The sequence below is a fragment of the Saimiri boliviensis genome, chromosome 16 (assembly GCF_048565385.1).
Source record: "Saimiri boliviensis isolate mSaiBol1 chromosome 16, mSaiBol1.pri, whole genome shotgun sequence".
NCBI classification, from domain to species: Eukaryota; Metazoa; Chordata; class Mammalia; order Primates; family Cebidae; genus Saimiri; species Saimiri boliviensis.
In genome coordinates this window covers 64,755,363-64,779,774 of record NC_133464.1, presented here as the reverse complement: position 1 = coordinate 64,779,774, position 24,412 = coordinate 64,755,363, and the positions used below count along the sequence as shown (strand labels likewise).

Sequence of the window (24,412 nt, the reverse complement as noted above, 5' to 3'; positions counted from 1 at the left end):
AAAACCGAAATGACAACAACAAAAATAAACAAACAAACAAAAAACCTGAGGAATATTTAAAGAGATTCTGTTAAAAGTCTGAGTTAAGGGCCAGACGTGGTGGCTCACGCCTGTAATCCCAGCACTTTGGGAGGCCAAGGCGGGTGGATCATGAGGTCAAGAGATCGAGACCATCCTGGCCAACATGGTGAAACCCCATCTCTACTAAAAAATACAAAAATAAGCTGGGCGTGGTGGCACATGCCTATAGTCCCAGCTACTTGGGAAGCTGAGACAGGGGAATCGCTTGAACCCGGGAGGCGGAGGTTGCAGTGAGCCAAGCTCACGCCACTGCACTCCAGCCTGATGCCTGGTGACAAAGCAAGACTCTGTCTCAAAAAAAGTGCAAGTTAAAACACTTGACCACCTCTTTTCTTATGCTCCAAATCCCTTGAAATGACATATATTAAAAGAACTAGAGTCACAACAATGAAGGAATACAAGAAAGAACAGTATAAGAATATCAGTGATTTTGAAAAACTTCTCATCAGTTACTCAGAGTGGTTCTCAAAGCGTGGTCCCCAACACTAACTACATCAGCCTCACCTGGAAACCTGTTAGAAAGGCAAATTCCTGAGCCATGTGCCAACCCTTCTGAACCACTGACTCTGGGAGTGGGACTCTGCAATCTAGGTTTTAACAACCTCTCCAGGTAATTCTGATGCACACTAAAGTTTGTGAACCACTGTCAAGCTGATCAGATCAACAAGAGAGGAAAACCTCAGCCCAAACTAGCCCTGGAGCCAACAATCAGAAAGGTCAGAGCCAGGTCAGGGATGCTGTAAGTTCAGAGTCAGTAGTAACAGGAAGCGAGGTCTGCAGCTGAGAGTCAAGCCTTATGTTCCTCACCTCCAAACCGAGTGGTGGGTGGGACTGGGAGACAGTCTGCCAAGGAGACAAGAGCTCCATCCTCAGAATAAAGCGCTTTGTATTCTGGCAAAGAGATGGGAATGAAGAAGGGACAAGAGCGTAGATCTTCCGACCACTTCCCATCCGGGTCCTCTAAACCAGGGGTCCCCAGTTCCAAGTCTGCAGACCAGTATCAGTCCATGGCCTGTTAGGAGGTGAGCGACTGGCAAGCGAGCGTTACCTCCTGAGCTCCACCTCCTGCCAAATCAGCAGCAGCATTAGACTCTCCTAAGAGGGCAAACCCTGTTATGAACTGTGCATGCAAGGGTTCTAGGTTGTGCAGTCTTTATGAGAATCTAATGCCTGATGATCTGAGGTGAAAGTTTCATCCAGAAACCATCCCCCTACCCTGTCCGTGGAAAAATTGTCTTCCATGAAACTGGTCCCCGCTGCCAAAGAGGTTGGGGACCACTGCTCTAAATCTTGCCAGTTAACAAGCTCCCTTCTCAGTCAAGGTAAATGCAGAAAGACAGCTTATACAAATGCAGGGAAAACGTACACCAACTACCAATATATTAATCAAGGACTCCCTCTTTCCTAAGAGGGAACATTTAAGGACAACAGCACACAGAACCACTGACAATCAAAGGGGAAAACAACTCAAGGAAAAGAAAATGTGAGAATTCTGGTTGATCTCTTCTGAGTTATAAGGGTACTATAGGTATGAAAAAAGAATTAAGAGGCTGGGCGTGGTGGGCATTACTTGAGGTCAGGAGTTTGAGACCAGCTTGGCCAGTGTGGTGAAACCCCATCTCTACTAAAAATACAAAAATTAGCCGGGTGTGGTGGCATGTGCCTGTAATCCCAGTTGCTCCAGCAGCTGAGGAAGAAGAATCTCTTGAACCCGGGAGGTGAAGTTGCAGTGAGCTGAGTTAGTGTCACTGCACTCCAGCCTAGGTGACAGAGCAAGACCCTGTCTCAAAAAAGAAAAAAGAATTAGAGATAGCAATCTTGAATATTTAAATACAAATTAGTAGCCAGGCAAGGTGGCTCATACCTGTAATCCCAGCACTTTGGGAGGCCAAGGCAGAACTGCTTGAGCCTGGGAGTTCGAGACTGGCCTGGGTAACACAGTGAGACTTCATCATTACAAAAAATTTAAATTTAAATTTAAAAAATAGCCAGGCTAATAGTGGTGTGTCTGCGTGTGGTCCCAGCTAATCAGGTTGAGGTGAGAGGATCACTTGAGCACCAGAGTTTGAGATTACAGTGAGCTATAATTGTGCCACTACACTCCAGCCTGAGCAACAGAGGGAACCCTGTCTCTAAAAAATAAAAAATAAAAGAATTACTAAACTTAAAATGAAATAGAAAAGCTGAATAATAAGGTAATGGACATGTCCAAAGGGTAAATTAGTGGTCTGGAAGGTGATATTTGAAGAACTCTTTCAGAATAAATAGATCAAGACAAAATACAAAAGTACAGTGAAGAGGGTAATAGGTCTAACATCCACCTAAGAAAAATAATTTTTAAAATCATATTTAAAATTGCCTTTAGTACAAGAATGGTACAATGACTCAGATGAAAGGACTGTAGTGTATGCACCATGAATGACAAATGTCCCACAGATCTAGACACAAATTGGTGAAATTTTAGGATTCCAATCATAAAAAGAAAACCCTAAAAGTTTTTCATGAGGAAAAAATAGGTTACTTACCAATAAGTAGAGGTAATCATATTGGTGTCTGACTTTAATCAGCAATACTGGATAATAGCAAGTGATTGAGTTACAGCTTCCAAATTCTGAAGGAAAATGATTTTGAGTCTAAAACCGTAACTCAATCTTAAAAAGTTTAAATTGAAGATTCAACATTTAATTACTTGACAATGTGCAGCAGCACACCAGAAAACTAATCCTGGGATGCAAGAGAAAGCAATCAGAAGAAAACAGTAAAACTCATAGCTGCCTAATAACTATTTACACATACACACCAAGATCACAGAGATTAAAACTAAAATCTCATCTGATGACATTACAAGAGGCTGCTGTGAGGAAGTGAAACAATGCTAAGGATACTGACTTAATTGGGAGATGGGTGGATGATATGGCTACTCATTAACTTTAAACATAAAGCAAAAAAGTAAGCACTAAAGAAATAGCAATAAGTTTAGTTGTTTCCAAACCACTGGAGGAAAAACAAGGAGAAAAAGAGTAACAAGCAATCGAGCCAATAAGATGACAAACTAAAAACAAGAAAGCATGATATATAGAAAATGCAAAATAAGACAGTCAGGGATAGTCCAAACGTTTTAATAATCTCAATTAATATGAAGGGATTAAATTTCCCAGAGCTGTTTTGACTGTATTAAGGAAAATAGAAGTCAATTACGGAGGATATGAGAAAAAGTGAAGTATTTCATAGTTATAAAAGGCACAACTCACCAACAGTCATGTAATGCTTTTACATGTCAGAAACTGATTAAATGAACAATATCTGAACAATTAACAAGCGAAATCCAAAAAACCCATACCCAAAATAGGCAAAGCACCCCTCTATCCCCCCAACACTCATAGAATATTTACAAATATTGACCATATAATTCCATAAAGTAGAAACCATACATGCTATATTATATCTGCTTAGAAATTTTAAATATACTTTTAAATACTTTCTGAGTTAAATATAAAGGCAACTGAATCTGAAATAACCATTACAAATAAACAATAGTCACCACAGCTAAAGACTGTCAGACATAATCAAGGGAGTACTCGGAGGAGTATTTTCAGTCCTAAATACATTTATTATCAGGAAACAAGAAAAACAGAAAATAAAATTATTTATATAATACATCTTAAGGCAGTGTGGGGATCAACAACATCCCTGGAGATATGGTCATCAATGAAAGTAGGCCAGAAGTCTAGATTCATTTATTAACCTTAAGCCTATAAAATTTGTATGCTAACAGTAATCAAAGTGCAGACTGTGTTATATTTTAGAATATCAACTCAGTTGTAACAGTAGTTACTTCATCCTGATGAGATGAGTTGGCTGGGAATCACATCTTTGAATATATCAAAATTAAACTTAGTTCCTTAAAGTCAGACATGGCCTTATTTATTTGTATACCTTGAATATAGGCACAATAGAGGCACATAGAGTAAGCACTCAACAGTGTTATAGGAATTGAATTAACTAATGTGTGAGGCAGATAATTTCCCAAAATATGGGGCTCATTGAAGGAGTAGGGTGAAATAGAATAAACAGATCTGTGTGGCGAGTACAAGCCTGGAAAACAGTGGCTTAAACATGAATCTTCATCTCTGGTCTGTGAGGTCACCAGGGTCACGTGCCAGGTGTTCCAGGATTCTGGAGAGGAGTTCGCCGACATGGAGGAGCTGCTATCAGTTTTCTTACCTTTATTCCTTGACAGCAAAGATGCATGAACTTCCATAATCACAATGTTAGGTAAAATTAACCTTCAACTATAACAGACTAATTTTTGGAAAATAATTGGTCCCTTTTAGCTGTATGTCAAAAGGGCAGACCAACAGCCACAGCTAGTAAAACGACTAGGAAACAAAATCAAATTCCTTGGTATTATAGGAGACAAAAAGATCTCAGTAGCTTTCATTTACTTTATAATTTTTAAAAAGCTTCAATTAAGCACTTCAGTTGTATCTAAACATACAAAGAGGCCCCATCTGTATTAATATTTTAAACATTCAATATTTGAGCTATGTAAGTCATGCTAGTAGGTGAATTTAAACATGTCCTAAACAGGAAATATTTACATTTCAAAACCTTCCGATTGTATTAATTCGATCTGGTTTATTTTTAAAATATTCCCCCTTGCTACAGAACACCTTCCTTTTCTGCATTAAAAGCAAAATGGTTGTATTTCTCTGCCCATCTTTGCTTAGCTGAATCAATCCTTTTAAAAGCTTTTTTCTTTACTGCTAAACCACTATCTTCCATTCTTAACTGACATGTCAGTCTTTCTTACATGAGAACAATACATTAAAATAAATACAAAGAAAAAAATTCTCCCAGCAAATATTAGATTCAATCCCAATAATACAGACACAGTCTTAAAAATCAGTTATGTATTTATTTGCATAGAACCAAAGGAAAGACTTAAAATTCCAACTTACATCCTATGAGGCTTACAATTTAATTACAAATCCAGTTTTAAGGGAAAAAAGGGTTTTGGTTTTCCTCTACTAACGAGGATGATACTATTTCACATGCTTCAGATACATGTGCTGACACATCAGACACCTATACATCTTGACTTTTCACAGAATTAGTATCCAGTCCAAAAAAGTCTTTTTTGATGATGTACCGAACACACTGCAAAATCACATTTCTTTCATGTCGAATATCTGGAGCTAGAAGCTAAAAGAAAATTTTTTAAAAAATTAACTGGTAAATAAATTATATCTGGGAAATACAATCTAAAATACTGCATGTACCCTCTCCATATAAAGAAGACAGAACAATAAGAAATATGTATTATATTTACTATTTGCTAAAAAATGATCCAAGAACATGTCCTTTAAATTTACATCAATACTATCTAGCTTTTTAAACAGTACTAATGCTCATATTTGGAGTCCTCTCTAGGAGTATCTAGCATAAGACAGGAAAATGAGTTTAAAAGTTTGCAATCTTGGCCGAGCATGGTGGCTCATGCCTGTAATCTCAGCACTTTCGGAGGCCGAGGCGGGTGGATCACCTGAGGTCATGAGTTCAGGACCATCCTGGCCAACATGGTGAAACCCTGTCTTTAAAAAAAAAAGTCTGCAATCTTTTAATCTAAAAATTATGTGAAAGAGGATTGCCCAAACTCAAATTCATAAGCAGTCTAGAAATTGATAAGTACATCTATTTACGTATAACAATGAAAATAGCAGTAAAAAATTCCAATATTCTTGGACTTTTATAACTTTCCATTTTTGTGCTTATTGTAATTAAAAGAAAGCTTAAAATCAATGGTATTTACAATAAGCACATAATCAAGGAATCATGTGTAATTTGCCAAAAAGGAATTTATTTTCTGATGTGATTAATATAGTTCAGAAACATCACATAGAAACTTTCAGTGGAAATATTAATTTACCAATTATAAGGTAACATTTTAAAAAAGTAATAGTATATTTCAGATCCGTTTTAATCAGAAGCAACTGTGTCTACATATAGCACCTCAAGAGGGTAGCCACTGAACACTTTAGCTACAAAATAAGCACTTATCTTTTAAGTCAAAACCAAACAAACTTTTCATAGAATGTCAGCAGTTTTACAACTCCACTAAAAAATGTGGAATACTTCTGCTGCTTAGAAATGAAAATCTTTGATCTTTGAATAGCTTCATGTCCACTACTGAGAACTCAAAGATGCACTACTACTTCTTTACAATTTGAAGAAAGCTATTAGATTTTTGAGCACACAATACAGAGAATAAAGCCAAGAATGCACAAAATAAATACAAACAAATAAAGGTATACCAAGAAAAAAAATCATCATGGCAGTGCATGGCTGTAGACCCAGCTACTTGGAAGGCTGGGGCAGGAGGGTGACTTGAACCCAGGAATTCGAGGTGGCAGTGAGCTATGATCATGCCACTGCACTCCCGCCTGGATGACAAAGCAAGACCCCCAACTCTTTAAAAAAAAAAAAGGTGGGACAGGAAGGGAGGGAAGACAATCCCAGAATAAAACAAATGAGAATTGTCAGAAAATATTAGGCCTTTTCTTTCCGTTACTTTATGGTTCTCAATAGACATTTGCATTAAAAATCTTCCTGCCCCCCCACCCATACACAGAGGCTCTATCTTTCTGACATGAGAACACGAAGATTAGAACCTAAAGAAAAATAATTTACCATTTCCAAGAGATACGGATGGTGTGTTCTTGGTTCGAATAATGTTCGATAGTTTTGATAATCTTTTTTCCTCTTAGGCTTTGTCTTTTTCAAAGTTTTCTTTCGGTTCTCACTCTTGGCTTCTGAAAAATTTCTAGCGGTTGCTTTAACATCTTGACTTGGCCTCTTAGGACTACTGCTATCAAGAACCTGGTTTTCTGCCAGAACATCTGCTTCAGTCTTAATGGGAGCTTCTAAGCATGATAAAAAACAAACACAAAAATAAAAAACAGGTAGACCTTTCAAAAGTAACCCCCAAAATCCACAATAATCCTCCTAGCCATAATACTGGTCACTTAATAACTTAAAACTGTGAAAGATTTTTACAAGGTATTTATAATGTATTCTGGTATTTTTCAAATTGGGAGCTCTAACTACCAAAAATTGAGGAGACTACCACGAAGAGCTATAGAAAGTGACCTCTATGAAGGAAATAATGCCAGATGGAAATTTGAATCTATACAAAGGAATAAGTGCTGAAAAATAAATATGTGAATAAATATAAAAGACTATTTTGGTTGGGCTCAGTGGCTCACGCCTGTAATCCCAGCACTTTGGGAGGCTGAGGTGGGTGGATCACCTGAGGTCAGAAGTTCAAGACCAAACCTGGTCTCTACCAAAAATACATAAATTAGCTGGGTGTGGTGGTGGGCGCCTGTAATCCCTGCTACTTGGGAGGCTGAGGCAGGAGAATCTCTTGAACCCAAAAGACAGAGGTTGCGGTGAGCAGAGACTGTGCCACTGCACTCCAGCCTGGGTGACAAGAGTGAAACTCCATCCCCAAAAATAATAATAATAATAGTAATAATAAAACTTTTTTTCTCATCAAAAGAAAAAAAAATTTTTTTTTTTTTTTTGAAATTGACTATTTAAAGCAAAAATATTAAGCGTATGTGGAATTTATAACATCTACAGAAATAAAATCTATGGCAACAATAGTAAAAAGGAAGGGAGAAGGAATATGTAAGTAGTATATTGCTGTAAAATTCTACATGTGAAGTAGCTAGTATCATTTAAAAGTACATTATAAAAAGTTAAGTTGTATATCATATAAACTGTAGACACACTCATAAAAAAAATAAAACAAAGAAGTTAAAAGGATAAAAGATATCAAGCATATACCAATGACAAGAAAGCTAGAAAGGCTGTATTAATATCAGACAAAAAAGACTTCAGAATAGTGAACATCACCGGGATAAAGAGAAACAGTTCATAATGCTAAAGGGGTCAATTCATCAATAAGACAAAACAATTAACACCTAAGAACAGACTTTCAATACACATGCAGCAAAAACTGATGGAACTGAGAAGAGAAATAGACAAATCCATTATTATGATTGGATAGTTGAACACTCCAATCTCAGTAAAGAAAAACTGGACAGAAAATGAGAAGGGATACAGAATACCACTAACAATGAACTCAAATTGACAAAGAACACTCGACCTAACATATCTTCTTGCGAAGTTCATATGAACATTCACCATGTGTTGGGCCATAAGACAAGTATTAATAAATTGAAGAAACTAAAAGTATACAGGCATATTCTCTGACTGTAACAGAATTAAACTAAAATCATTAACGGAAAACTAGCTAGAAACCCCCCAAATATTTAGAAACTAAACAACACACTTCTAAATAAACCATGAGTTAAAGAACAAATCGTAAGAGAGATTAGGAAGTATTTTGAAATAAATAAAAATGAAAACATAATATATCACATTTGTGGACTAGAGCTAAAGGTACATTTATGGCTTTCAATGCTTAAATCAGAAATGAGAAAAATCTAAAATCAATTATCTCAGCTTCTACTGTGATGAGGTAGAGTCTGAGGAAAGAAGAAATACTGAAAAGTGAAAATCAGTGGATTAGAGTGAAAATCAATGACAACAGAGAAAAACCAACAAAGCCAGAAGTTGTTTATTTAAAAAGATTAACAAAATTAATAAATGCATAAAGACTTTTTGAGAAAAAGAGAAAAAAAATCAATTAACAATTTGAGAAATAAAAGAGGAGGACATCATTATATATTCCACAGATATCACAGAAAATATTATGAACTATATACCAATAAATTAACAAGTTAGGTGAAGCAAATTCTTTTGAAAAACACAAATTACCAAAACCCACTCAAGAAGAAATAGGAAAATATGAATAGTTCTGTATCTATTAAGGAAATTTAATTCGTAATTTAAAACTTTTCCCAAAAACAAAATGCCAGGTTCAGATGGCTTCACTACTGAATTCTACAAACAAGAAACAAAAAGAAAAACTGGTAGAAGTCCCACACAAACCTCTGAAGAGGAAGAAAGAGATCCCTACTCATACCAACTGTTACAAAAAGAAAACCACAGACCAATATCCCTCATGAACATGTATGCAAAACTCCTTAATAAAATATTAGCAAATCAAATCCATCAATATATCAAATCCATCTATATATAATAGATCATGACCAAGTAGATTTTATCCTAGGAATACAGGTTGATTTGACAACTGAAAATCAATTGACATTTCACCATTATTTATGAATCAACATGATATGACATAAAGAATTCTAATCTAGAAGTTGGGAGACAGGGTGCAATTGCCTAGACAAGAGTGGCAAAATCTGGAATAGTCAAACATTACCTAGGACTGAGTGTAGAAATTACACTTAAAAAGAAGTATAGGGACAAGTGTTAAAAGCAGACTCTGGTGCCAGACCGTTAGGTTCAAGCCCTAGTTCCATCACTTACTAGCCGTGTGACCTTTGGGCAAGCTGCTTATCTTTACCTAAATCTCTTCATTATAAAATAGAGAAGAGAAATAAGAAAAATCAGAACACTACTTTCTATTATTTCCTTCCCCCTCAAGTACCGATCACTCAATTCAGGAACACAAAATCAAATGAATCAGAGCTTATAATTGTCAGTTTTCTACTAAGAAATGAGGAAGGGGACTAACATTTGTATTTTTCTCTTTCTTGAGATTTACTACATTTTCCAGCTGAGTATCACATATTAATGTAATGTTCACCAATTACATTTTAAATACAGCCATTCAGTTCTATCAAACGTTTAACGCTCTTTTTGGTTTGCAGCCTTCTGAAACAGTCTTTAATTTGGAAATCTTCCCATCATAGCCAAATTGGTTTGAGGAAACATAATTTTGGGGAGTTATAAAACTGTGCTTAAATTCTAATACAGTTTTAAAAATGCTAAAATGCTAGCATGCAGAACAGATATTAAACCAACTCATTTGGAAGTATTTCTTATTAAATCTCTATCTCAGTGATTCTTACAGCCCCAGATGTATTACCTCTTCCTTTGTTTGAGTCTTACTTGAGGGACCCTTTCCTTGTCTAAAAATCTTTCTAGAAAAACACTATTCATGTTTAAGATTCCAAACACTTTCATGTTAATTCTTAAGTCAAGACAGATCTTAATTATGAAGACACAATTGTTAAACTCTGGTAGAAAGAAAGAGACTGTTCCTATACATTTAGAACCCATGTAAATAAGCAGTGTTCTAGATACTATTTCATGGTTCAAAAGCCCACTTTGTTTCCTTGGTTTATTTATTTAAAACTCCCTATGTTTCAATATCCCATCCAACAGCCCAGAATTAATACTGAAATCTAGAAATTTGCTAGGAACCTGCATGGCTTTATAAAGTTGAATTCAAACTATATAAAATAATTCTTAAGACTTAGGAATGTGCAACAAGGTTTTCTCCTTAAAGTAGGAATTTTAACAATCAGTCAAAACAACTTCATATAAAATCATATATATCTTTTAACAGATAGTATCTTCTGCTGTTATATATAAAAGAAAAGTCTATGTATCACTGTGCAGGATGACAATAAATGTCAAAGACAGAAAGACAATAATGGAAGGCAATGTAAGTTGGCTTCTTTGGACTTTTAAGTCCCCAAACCTGTATTTTATGTCAGGTTTGCTACATACTAACTTGCCAAGCTTATGTCCCCACCCTTTTTTTTTTTTTTTTTTAGACAGATTCTCAGTCTGTTGCTTAGGCTGGAGTGCAGTGGCGCAGTATCAGCTCACTGCAACCTCCACCTCCTGAGTTCAAGAGATTCTCCTGCCTCAGCCTTCCGAGTAGCTGGGATTATAGGCATGCACCACTATGCCCAACTAATTTTTGTATTTTCAGTAGAGAAGGGTTTTCGCCATGTTGACTGGTCTGGTCTCAAACTCCTGACCTCAGGAGATCCACCGGGCTTGGCCTCCCAAAGTGCTGGGATTATAGGCGTGAGCCACCACACCCAGCCAAGTTTATCCTTTCTAAGCTTAAGAGTCTATAAAATAAAAAGGTGATCTCAAAGATCCCTTCTAGTTTCCGTTCTTCCTTCTAACTTAAAATAATGGCAGTCTCAAAATAAAGACATGGGTATAAAAATACTGTTCCATTTTAAGAGATAGAGAAGCAAGCATTAGTCCAGCCTGTTTTTAAGGGATTCTATAATTCTGGTAATAGGTTTCTTTGTTATCACCTGTTACGAACACAACTGATAAGTAGGAAATGTAATATGTGTTCAAAGAATAACTCCATCTTCATACCAGTGTATGAGAAACAAAAGTAAAAAAATGCTGTTTTTCTTAAAATTAAAAAGAGGCAACCATCTGTTAAGGAATACTCTGATAAAGCCACAGCAGCTTATATTTCAAAATTTAAGTAGCTATTAAGAAGCTACCATAGCAAGCCATGACCCACTTAAAAAAGAAAAAACTTCCCATGTTACAGATACATATAAACATTATCTTTCATATTAAAGCCTAATGGCTCCTTATTCAACATCTTCCAAATACATAAACATTGATTATCTCTAGCCTAGTCAACATTAAAAGTGCTGCCATCTCCAATCTCCATCAAACTATATTTCTTTATTCTTTTTTTTTTTTTTTTTGAGCTGGAGTCTCACTCTGTCACCCAGTCTGGAGTGCAGTGGCACCGTATCAGCTCACTGCAACCTCTGCCTCCTGGGTTCAAGCAATTCTCCTGCCTCAGTGTCCTGAGTAGCTGGGACTACAGGCATGTGCCGCCATGCCCGGCTAACTTTCATATTTTTCGTAGAGATGGAGTTTCACCATGTTGGCCAGGCTGGTCTCAAACTCCTGACCTCAGATGATCGACTCTCTATGGCCTCTCAAAGTGTTGGGATTACAGGCACGTGCATCCGTGCCCAGTCCATCCAATTACATTTGAATCTTCTCTTCATTCTATATAAACACTTTAAGACCTACATTCTTTTTTTTTTAAATTTATTTTACTTTAGGTGCATACTACATCTGGCATTTCTCCTCATGTTATCCCTCCCCACCCCCAACTGTCTCTCCCCTACCCTCCTAACTGCCCCCAGTGTGTGATGCTCCTCTCCCTGAGTCCACGTGTTCAAAGACCTGTATTCTTATTCTCAGTACAGCTCCTAGTTGATTACACATCTTGTTCTGGGACATACACATGAATTCTCTCACGGCTGGTAAAGTCTAAACAAAATTACCACACAGAGCCAGGTTTCCGTAATAGTAGGGCATAGATTTATTCATTAAACACATGCTTGATTGTTGATATAAACCTTTGATTAAAAACTGCCACACAGGCCGGGCACGGTGGCTCAAGCCTGTAATCCCAGCACTTTGGGAGGCCGAGGCGGGTGGATCACGAGGTCAAGAGATCGAGACCATCCTGGTCAACATGGTGAAACCCCGTTTCTACTAAAAATACAAAAATTAGCTGGGCATGGTGGCGCGTGCCTGTAATCCCAGCTACTCAGGAGGCTGAGGCAGGAGAATCGCCTGAACCCAGGAGGCGGAGGTTGCGGTGAGCCGAGATCGCGCCATTGCACTCCAGCCTGGGTAACAAGAGTGAAACTCCGTCTCAAAAAAAAAAAAAAAAAAAAAAAACTGCCACACTGCATCAGATCAAGAGCCTGCTCATGGCTCTTTCAGGTAGCCCTGAAAGAGATGCTGTAGGAAACTAAACTGGTTTATCACAATTAAATTTCATAGTGAAGCCTCACACATTATCATCTGTGACATTATCTTTAAAAGTAAGACATCTATCCTGAACATTACTGACTTCTCAGAAAGACTCCTGAAAAGATTCCATTTCTTCCAACCTTTCAAATGCACAAGCTAATGCAACCAGAAGTATAGGTAAAGTTGTTGTGTTTTCCAAATGAAATAATTTATGTAAACATGCTCTAGGAAGAACAATGCCTTATGCATTAAAACAATTTTATAATACTCTTTGTCATAAAGGACCTCTCTCCATCTACCAAAGATGCTATAAACATGTTATAACAAGCGTTCTTGAGAGCACAGAGAAGAAATGAATTTTCTTTTTGCCATTTCTTTTAGAATGTTCTTCAATTCCATTAGTGGATATTCTCTCTTTCCCTTCCTACTCTTTCATTATATTGTATTTTTTGCCTTTTTCTCCCAGAGTAGCAACACATTTCTTTATTACTCCACAGTTCCTTTAACCCATGTTAACTTTACTTCTGATTCAAATGAAAAAGGAATTTGAAGACCAAATAAAGAATGCACATCCTGAATGTTATTAATGCACAGTATGTACCTAAGGCAAAAAGTAACAAAACCCTGTAACAACACACGCCATGACTTACCTTCTGGCTCACTCTCTGACCCTGAAAGATTGCCATAGCTACTCATTAGTGAGCATAAGGCTGGTGTCACTTCCTTGGGTATGACAGAACGTTGTGGTTTCTCCTCCTTATCAGACTCTGAAAAGAAAAGAACTGAGATTCAAAAGTGTACCTCAAAACATCTACCACCATAAAAAAGCTGACCATTTCCCACTTCTTCATTTGCTAGTGAAAACTGAGTAATTTCTGATCATTTCCTCAATCTTTCCAAAAAACTAATTCTAGGAGGCCAGAAACATTCTCCTTTGGTTTACACATCTTCATGGGCAGAGAAACCATTTGCCCCAGAGGAGACAGTGGGGCTAACTGAAGTTTTATAGAGCTCAGTTACTTAGCATGCTTCACAGGTTATACAATTTGGGTGTGTTCTAAGTTAATTACATAGTCTTTGCTGTTCCTTTGCAGATAGCAGGAAGGCCAAAACTTTATTCAACTTCACTGGATTTGGGATCACTCACTCTGAAAATTAGGTTTAGAAATAAATAAAATATTAAAATATCTATACTTTTAATTGTTTTCAAGACTGTTTTTCAGGATCCAAATAACATTCAAACCATTCTAGAGGCTTAGTCAAACAGAAATGCTGACATTAATCCACCCAAAGTGTTTTTGGAGACAGAGTCTTGCTCTGTCATACAGGCTAAAGTGCAGTAGTGTAATGTCGGCTCATGACAACCTCCACCTGCCAGGCTCATGCAATTCTCTTACCTCAGCCTCCCAAGCAGCTGGGATTACAGGCATGTATCACTAAGCCCAGCTAATTTTTTTGTATTTTTAATAGAGATAAGGTTTCACCATGTTGGCCACTCTGGCCTCAAACTCCTGGCCTCAAGTTGATCCATCCACCTTGGCTTTCCAAAGTTCTGGAATTACAGGTGCAAGCCACTGCACCCAGCCCACCCAAAGTTTTTATTATTTAAAACTTCTAAGAACTTAAATAAACAAGGCAACCATGAGAATTTACCAAGTATAATAATAAAGTGCCTGCCAAAGGTAAAGTATTTGATCTGGGCCCAGCAAGCCTGGTTGTAGCCCCAGGACACCAACTATTACATTTCTTTTTGGCAGCTCTAACAAAGTATTAACTCTATTCTAGACAACCAGTAAAAATAAGGCCTCACTGAAGACGATAAGTAATTTGTCTATTTAATTAACCAACTCAACCCAAACCAACATAAAATGTTTCAAGACTGAGCATTTAATGTTCACCAAATCAGTCTAGGGGAAACCAAAGCATGCCAATGGGAAATGGGAATATCCATATATGTGAATGTTCAACAGCTGCCTTCTGCTAGATGAAGCTAAATCCTCTCTCCTCACTACCCACCATCATACCTACAAAAGTAGTCCTTGTCAGTTTTAAGCTAAAATACCTTTTCTCCTGATTAATAAAGGGAAAGTAAAGTATGCAGTTTATATATGTGAATTACTAGTAGATCAAGCAGAAATCTATCACAGTGTTAGTATGGAGACTTTCCATTAATTGGTTAAATGATTAAAGACCAAACTGTAGCATTTATTTCCAAGACTCAAAGACAGGTAACAAAAAGTACAGTAACAGTTGAATGTTATGCTCTTCAAAAGCACGATCTGACCTAATCCTAGGTATGTGATGAGTGATGAAACAAAAATCCAGAGAATTTGAGAAACTTTTCCTTAACACAACTATAAATCAGTTGGGTTAAATATAAAGCCTGGCTATCTGACTCCAAATCCAAATTGCCGTCAGTGAGCTAGAATGCTTCCTACAGACATATAAAGTCTTCTTAAAATGAAGCCATCCTATCGAAGTGTTTCTATGGTCCATGATAATGCTAATAATGTCTTCCAGCTATAGCTCCATTCCCTTTTACAATCAAACTCCAAATCGTTATTTGATATACAGTCATACCTTGGAGATATTATGGATTTGGTTCCAGACCACTGCAATAAAGTGAATATGGCAATAAAGCAACTCATACGAATTTTCTGGTTTCTCATTGCATATAAAAGTTATGTTTACACTACACTGTAGCACATAAAGTGTAGCACTATGTCTTAAAAAACAATGTTTGTACCTTAATTTAAAAATATTTCATTGCTAAAAAATGCTAAAAATCATCTGAGACTTCAGGAAGTTGTGATATTTTGCTGATGTTGCTGGCTGCTGACTAATCAGGGTTGTGGTCTCTTAAATGTTGGGGTGACTGTGGCAATCTCTCTGCCTTGACTGCTATTCCCTTAGGTTATCAGCTCCTCATTTCATTCAGATGCCTTAATGTCACCTTATCAGAGATGCCTTTATTGATCACTCCAGATAAAACAGCATATCCCCTTCTTTGACCACCATTCTCTATTCTTTTACTCAGCTTCATTCACCTTTATGATTCTTTTTTTTTTTTTTTTTGAGACTGAGTTTCACTCTGCTGCCCTGGGTTCAAGTGATTCTCCCCTTAGCCTCCTGAGTAGCTGGAATTACAGGCACTTGCCACCAATCTGGACTAATTTTTGTACTGGCCAGGCTGGTCTTGAACTCCTTACTTCAAGTGATCCGCCTACCTTGGCCTCCCAAAATGTTGGGATTACAGGCATGAGTCACTATGCCTGGCTCCCACATTTTCTGTATTACCTTTATAATCAGAAAATAACAGAAAAAACAAAAGAAAAACAAAGGGAAATTCACCCTGAAAAGCTGTATTCTTCACAATGTCATTCATGAAGCAGAGCGCAATGGCATACACAGTCCTTTCCCTCCTCCCTTCTTTTTTAAACTTTGTATTTTGAAACAATTTTGGATTTATACAAGTGTTGCAATGATGGTACAGAGTTTTCATAGACCCTTCATCCAGCTTCCCTAATGTTACCATCTTATATAACCAAAGTACTTTGTCACAGCTAAGAAGTTAACACTGGTACCACACTAGTATTTAAACTACTGCAACACCGTACTGTAATTTCACCAGCTTTTCCACTAATAACCCTTTTCTGTTCCAGGATACGATCTGCCATACTACATTGCATTCAGTTGTCTTGACTCCGATCTTCTCTAAATCTGTGACAGTTTCTCAGTCTTTCCTTGTTTTTCATAAACTTGACATTTTGAAGATTATTGTCAGGTATATGTACAATGTCCCTCCGTTTGGGTCTGCCTGACATTTTTGAAGATTAGACGGAGGCTATGGATTTGGGGGAGGAATACCACAGAGACGTGCCCTTCTCATCACATCCCAGGGTCCATGATGTCAGTAGGACTAATTACTGGTAATGTTGACCATTAAGGTAAGAAAACTCTGCTTTCTCTACTACAGTTACTATTTTTCTCTTTCATTATTCTATTTCTTGAAATGAGTTACTAAGTTTAGCTCACACTTCAGGGGAGAAGAATTAAGCTTCAACTCAAGGAGTATCAAAGAATTTTGGACATATGTTAAAACCACAATAATTAATAATTATTGTAACTAACAAATATATTGGGGGGAGATATTTTGAGGCTATAACAAATATTGTTTCATTTTAACATTTCACCACTAATTTTACCATTCATCAGTGGATCCTGCCCAAAACAATTATTACTGTGGTGCTCTAATGCTGACTTGCTATTTCTCTCATTTCTTCTACATTTTTAGAATTCTTTTGTAAGAAAGATCTGTCCCTCCTTCCTCATATTTGTTTACACACTTACATCAGAATAGACCCATGGATATTTATTTGATGGAGGGCTATAATTTTTTATTTTGTGGCTCCAATTGTTCCAACTTTGGCCATTGGGAACTCTTTCTGGTATCTTTCTCACAAGCCCACATCTTCACATTTTTTGAGCATTTTCTTACTTTCTGGCACCTTATATTTTCCCTGTCCCAACCCCAGAATCAGCCATTTCTCCAAGAGGCTCTGGTTCCTTTACCAAGAGAATAGTATTTGGAAACCACAATTAGCGTGCTGAGAGTACTTATTCCCAGGAGTGCCACAAAGCTCACTATACTTGACTTACCCAAAGGGTAAGTTACAAATTCACACAAATAAACAACTCTTTCCCTATTTTTTTCTTCTCCCCTCAGTTAAATGTTTAAGGAATACGCCACATGTAGTAACACTTTGAAAAACACTGTCCTTTTGGCATTATCAGAACATCTGCAATGACTTTTCTTCTTTAAAAAAAAAAAAAGTCCCTGGGATCTCCGTACCAGTTCTAATGCAGGAATTTTTAGCACCTATCTGTAAAGACTGTGCTGAAGGCACTGTACTGGCTGACAAATAATACTCAAGAAACCTCATTTTATAAAAGCAGCTAAAACATCTTTCTAAACTGAAAATATCAGTATAAAGATAGCAGCAATTGATCTGATAAAACCAGATTTTAGCATTTTTATGAAATACTAGCCCAAACAATTTCTCTTACTATTAAAACAGTGACACTTTTCTTAGGGTAAATCTCACCCCTTTCTCTCATATATACACATCATGTTCCCACCATCCAAAAAAAAAATAATAATAATAATCTAATGCAACGATCTAAAAATTACGCTTAGACTATGAGTTTTTAGAAGGCAGGGAGACTCCTTTGAAATCCATGGCATTTTAGTGAATTACAGTGCTGGGTAAGCCAAACACAGGACCTTATAAATTCCCACCAAAAGGAAAGTAGCAAAATAACACTGCCCTTTGAATGTCTTGTCTACTCTAAACACCAGCTGTAGAAGCTTCCTATCTGGCTTCTTTCTGTAACTTATTTCTTTATTGATCTCCCCCACCCCCTCATCAACCCCAATCCCACTATTTCCTATTGCCTTTATTGAACAAAGCACAATTATATGTTCTACCCCAAGATTTGTAATTAAGTATTCATTTAAAAATGTGATATAAGGCCAGGCGTAGTGGCTCATGCCTGTAATCCAAGCGCTTTGGAGGCCAAGGCAGGCGGATCACCTGAGGTCGCGAGTTCAAGACCAGCCTGATCAACATAGTGAAACTCCATCTTCAAAAAAAAAAAAATGTGATACAGTTTAAAAGTCACCCTCAAAATAGGGACTTTGCTTTATAGTCTCCAACTCTCAAAGAAGACAGTTAACAATGGGTATCCATGACACCCAGTGTGCTGGGCCAGCTTATTTTCTTACTTTTAATGTCTACCTTAAAAAAAACCTAGGTTATCTGAGCATATAGTTAGACTTATGTCCCAGTGTTCCACGACAATAGCTATATTTTAACAAATGACTAATAAGTTGGATTGCCTTTGTCTTGTGGATGCTGAGGCACTTCAGCCACAGATGCTCAATGCCACCTTACTGACCAGCTTTCTTTCTAGCTGACAACTGACTCAGTATTTAAAACTATAGGCTAGGAAAGCCATAAACTTGTTGCATATATATTTAAACAATGGCAACAAAATGAACTGGATGCTAACTAATGAGATACCAAAACAAACAAAGAAAAAAATCCTTAAGTTAGGCCATCCAGCAGAATACATAAGAAAATAAAAAATATGCTACTAAGGAAATCTAATGACAGCCAATAAGCCACACTCAAAACTGATAACTTGGGAGACTCCAAATAAAAGCCTTTCCCATCAAAACAATGTTAACTCCCAATCCAAAGCAGCTGCACTATTACTGAGAGTACACATACCACCAAATACAAAGAAAAGGTGAGCCCAGGCAATGATTTTCTAAGCATGATCTGAAGTTTATAAAGATCCTCTAGAACTTCAGTCTTGTCTAAAATCTGAGTGCTCTGGATTAAGTTCTGAGCCGGAAAAAGGCAAAAAATGGAAGCAATTGGGAGAACTTTATTCTTAAAGTGAGCTTAGTGCTGAAAAATGTCAACTGCCATATGAGAACAGTGGGTCATGTTATCACGATGCTGGCCGCTGGCCTGCCACTGACAACTTGAATAACCAGATTTTAAGGTTGGCTGGCTCTGGTCCAAGGTAAGAGAAGCTGCCTCCACTCAAGTGGAAGACATATATTGGAGAGCAGAGAATATTTGGGGCAGGGGTGTCTAATCTTTTGGCTTCCCTGGGCCACACTGGAAGAACTGTCGTGGGCCACACATAAAATAACACTAACAACAGCTGATGAGCTTAAAAAAAAAACACACACACAAAATCTCATATTTTAGGGAAGTTTACAAAGTTGTGTTGGGCTGCATTCAAAGCTGCCCTCAGCTGCATGTGGCCCATGGGCCATGGGTTGGAGAAGTCTGATTTAGGACATAGGAAAACAGGGTAATAGATTGTCTGCTGCGAAAAGTTAAAGAACGTATGGCCTAAAACGGCGGTCCCCAACCTCTCTGGCACCAGGGACCAGTTTTGTGGAAGACAATTTTTTCCAAGGATGGGGGTAGGGGGTGGGTTGTGGTGGGGGTGGTTTCGGGATGATTCAGCGCATTACATTTACTGTGTACTGTATTTCTATTATTATTACATTGTAATATATAATGATAGAATTATACAAGGCATCATAATGTATAATCAGTGGGAGCCCTGAGTTTGTTTTCTTGCAACTAGATGGTTCCATCTTGGGGTGATGGGAGACAGTGACAGATAATCATGCATTAGCTTCTCATAAGGAGCATACAACTTAAATCCCTCATGTGCACAGTGCACAATAGGGTTCTTGCCCCTATGAGAATCTAATGCTGCCGATGATCTGATAGAAGGCAGGGCTCACTGGTAGTAAGGCAGCCAATGGAGAATGGCTGTAAATACAGATGAAGCCTTGCTTGCTTGCTGCTCCCTGCCTCGCCATCTCTGCTCTCCCTCCCAGGGTTCTTAACAGGTTCTTAACAGGTCAAGGACCTGTACCAGCTACCAGTCTGTGGCTCAGAGGTTAAGAACCCCTGGTCTAAAACACTGATTTGGAAAATGTCAAAGTCCAGAGGAAATCCCAGGGAAAGAATAACATGAATTTAAATGACATCTTTCCTACAAAATTAAACTACCATAATTTGATCATTGTTATTGTGACTTCCTTGGTTATAATGTTATAAAAATTAATAATTTTCAAAATATTCAAAATTATAAATTTGTAGCTTATATGGATAATTTTTATATTCAAGATCTATGTAGCTTATATGAACTTACGGCTTATATGGATAATTTTTATATTGAAGATATATGTTCTCATCTTTGACCCTCAAAAAAGGCATGTTCCCATCCTTGACCCTCAGTATAGGTAAGGGTTTCAACATTTAAATCAAAACAAAATTATTTGAGGTCTCTTTTTTTGTTTTTTTCTTTTGAGACCAAGTTTTGCTCTTGTCACCCAGGCTGGAGTACAATCGCACTATCTCAGCTCACTGCAACCTCTGCCTCCTGGGTTCAAGAGATTCTCCTGCCTCAGCCTCCTGAGTAGCTGGGATTATAGGCATGTGCCATCACATCCGGCTAATTTTTGTATTTTTAGTAGAGCCAGGGTTTCACCATGTTGGCCAGGCTGGTCTCAAACTCCTGACCTCAGGTGATTCACCTGCCTCGTCTTCCCAAAGTGCTGGGATTACAGGCATCAGCCACCATGCCTGGCCTATGATCTCTCAACTGCTCCTCAGAATCCAACTGAATCATTTCTATCAATGAGGATGAGAGGGATTTACCACTGTTTCTCAAGCTAAGACATCTACTGAGGACTAAGACAAGCTTAAGTAGAAGCAAAATACAATCATCTTTTGGTTGTTTTAACAGATTAGTACATACTGAAATACCTTTTTTTTTTTTTTAAAAAAGGGGAAACAGAATTAACCATCTACCAAAGCTAAGTTAATAAAATGAAGACAACAAAGACTATCCAATATCAGAGTCTTAGAGTCCTCAAGTGTTCATTTAGAAAATGGCACAAAGTAAAAGAATTATATAATTTTCAAATTAGTAACTTACTGATTATAATGGTAGTCTTCACATTTGTGTTTTAAGTGTTTTAATGACATAAAGTTTATATTTGAGTACAGATGGTCTTTTGTCATCAAGGCCACACATTACAAGTCTGAAGAAGCATGTGAGCGCTCTCTAAAATTTTTTGAAAGAAAACAAACAACAACAACAAAAATCAGTGCCCAAGAGTAAACTTAGCACTGGCTCAAAATATCATCTGCCTTTTTCTTGCTCTCTCCCACATCTCAACTATCCTAGACTCAAACAATTTTTTTTTTTTACACAAATTTAGGATTCATATTTAGAGGATGTGTAGTGTACTGGTGAAGTCAGACTCGTAAGTTCAAATTCTCATTCTGCCACTAATGAGCAGAATAACTAACATAAACTATTAGGTTGATGCCAAAGTAATTGCATTTTTACTATTACTTTCAATGGCATAAACATACTTGGTCTCTATGTTCCTCATTTCTAAAATAGAAACAGTAACGGTATATGTGTAAAAGGTTGTCATGAGAAGACTTCATCTATATAAAGCACATAGAGCTCAGTAAGTACCTTATTCAATAAGTGTTGATATTAATTTACAATCATTAATATTCTTATTAAATTTTCTTATACTTAGCCCAATATTCCCTTATGCAATGACCTTTTTCCATCCTAATTCAGTCAACAAATTAGATATCCTCTCTTCTTGCCATCCATAAGTTCAAAACTTGCCATGTGATTATCATAGAAGCCAACATCATCCAAACTAAAGAGCCTATAATCAAACCCTACAATGTCAGTAATGTTACATTCACCCACTAATAATCTTTGGGTATTCCTTTGCAGTACAAAGTATTTGCAATTAGATAAAGCCTCACAATGTTACTGGAAAAAAAAAAGGCAGTGTAAGTATTTACATATACATCTTAGTTTTTCAGAAAGAGAAATGGAATCTCAAAGGCTGAATGATATCTACATGTAATAGCAGAATTTTAATACTTTCATTTTTCAACTAATAAGTTAAATTGCCCTATGCATTTCAGAGGAAATTCAAGGACAAATATGTATAAATATAATCTATGCTCTGAAGAATAGTACTAATCAAACATAATGAATTAGTATTATTTGCACAGAGATCATGGTCAGTAGCATAAAGTATACTAACTTCCATTAGAATTGCTGCTTCATGCCGGGCGCGGTGGCTCAAGCCTGTAATCCCAGCACTTTGGGAGGCCGAGGCGGGTGGATCACGAAGTCAAGAGATCGAGACCACCCTGGTAAACATGGTAAAACCCTGTCTCTACTAAAAATACAAAAAATTAGCTGGGCATGGTGGCATGTGCCTGTAATCCCAGCTACTCAGGAGGCTGAGGCAGGAGAATTGCCTGAACCCAGGAGGCGGAGGTTGCGGTGAGCCGAGATCGCGCCATTGCACTCCAGCCTGGGTAACAAGAGCGAAACTCTGTCTCAAAAAAAAAAAAAAAAAAAAAAGAATTGCTGCTTCATAGGTGAAGGGAAAATCCATATATTTGGGCAAATTTGAATGTACAGCATTAATACAATCAAAACAATCTTAAGAAATTTCTGTGTTTATATCATACTAATGAAAATTATCCAGCAAATATAGTCTTTCTCCCATTGCCTCCCCATGTACCCACCCAAGACTCAGAAAAGATGTTCTAAAATGCATTTTAAGTAAGATACTCCTTTAAAAACACACACACACACAAAAGCATCATTTTGCATTATTATACATTTGACATTAAACTTTCCAGAAGGCTGTGAATAATCAACTTCAGCATCATTGTCTATACACTTACAAACATGTTATTTTCCTGTTTAGCTTACCAGAATCACTGTTTATCAAAACACCAAGAGGATCTGCATTTGCCTCAGGTGGACCTCCTGGTTTCAACTCACTCAAGTGACGGCCTGGTCCAGTGACTGCTCTCTGTCTAGCATTGTCATTTTTCCATCTGTGATTCTTGCCAGGACTTCTGATCTTTGCCATTTGTGAATGTCTGGACATCCCCTTCATCTTGCTGGAGTAAGAAAATTGCAATTCTTAACATAAAAGGCATTGACCTTCCAAGAAAATTCTGAAAAAGACTACTGGATACAAAAGAAATCTAGTTGTAAAATTGACCACTTGTAGCCTACCTAGTACATTAAAGAGACCAAAATAAAAGAAATTCCAGTGACTTCCAAAGACAGAGAAGCTTATGGTAGAACTTTAGAAGGACAATACCCCACACAATATACCACACGTTATTGATTCTAGGCTGCAAATTTCTACCCATATTGTTATCCTTCTGAAATTAGGCTGTGTCGTATTATCATTAAAGGACAATTTAACTGGCAGCATTCTTTCATTCTTCTATTGCAAACGAAAGCGTTTCTTAGAGATTATAAAGTATGTTCACTCTTGTCTATGCTTTTTTTTTTTGAAGATGGAGTCATGCGCTGTTTGTTGCCCAAGCTGGAGTGCAATGGCACGATTTTGGCTCACTTCAACTTCTGCCTCCTGGGTTCAGGTGATTCTCCTACCTCAGCCTCCCAAGTAGCTGGGATTGCAAGCACCCACCATCAGCCTGGCTAATTTTTGTATTTTTGCAGAGACAAGGTTTCATCATGGTGGCAAGGCTGGTCTCGAACTCCTAACCTCAGGTGATCTGCCCATCCTAGCCTCCCAAAGTGCTGGGATTACAGGCGTGAGCCACTACACGCAGCCTTGTCTACTCATTTGAAGTTTCTGAAGCATTTACAAGTATGTCTTGACTTTCTGAAGCATTTACAAGTATGTCTTGACTTTCTGAAGCATTTATAAATATGCTTGTTTGACCTTCATGAATCCTCTGAAATAGCTAAGACAGGTACTATTTTCTCTACTTTATAGGCCTTTCACAATACATAGGCCTATCACAATTTCACAGCCAGATCAAATCAAGTGCCCTCTCAATAGCTACAACTACTTTTAAACAGAAAGCAAATATCGGCCAGGCGTGGTGGCTCACACCTGTAATTTCAGCACTTCGGAAGGCCAACCAAGGTGGGTGGATCACTTGAGCTCAGGAGTTCTAGACCACCCTGGGAACATGGTGAA

The 24,412-nt window shown here is 37.4% G+C and overlaps 1 protein-coding gene across 1 annotated transcript in view; it reads right to left on the bottom strand.

Moving 5' to 3' along the window:
* Window positions 1-2,026: 2,026 nt before the first annotated feature.
* The window catches only part of NUFIP1 (nuclear FMR1 interacting protein 1), a 46,018-nt gene continuing 23,632 nt past the window's right edge, over window positions 2,027-24,412 (bottom strand). Inside the window, exons 7-10 of the mRNA XM_003934366.4 lie at window positions 23,158-23,351; window positions 13,440-13,556; window positions 6,772-7,004; window positions 2,027-5,286 (exon numbers count right to left, since the gene is read on the bottom strand). Of these exons, the coding sequence (XP_003934415.2) occupies window positions 5,170-5,286; window positions 6,772-7,004; window positions 13,440-13,556; window positions 23,158-23,351 (661 nt within the window). The 3' untranslated portion in view covers window positions 2,027-5,169. The remainder of the gene's footprint in view (window positions 5,287-6,771; window positions 7,005-13,439; window positions 13,557-23,157; window positions 23,352-24,412) is intronic.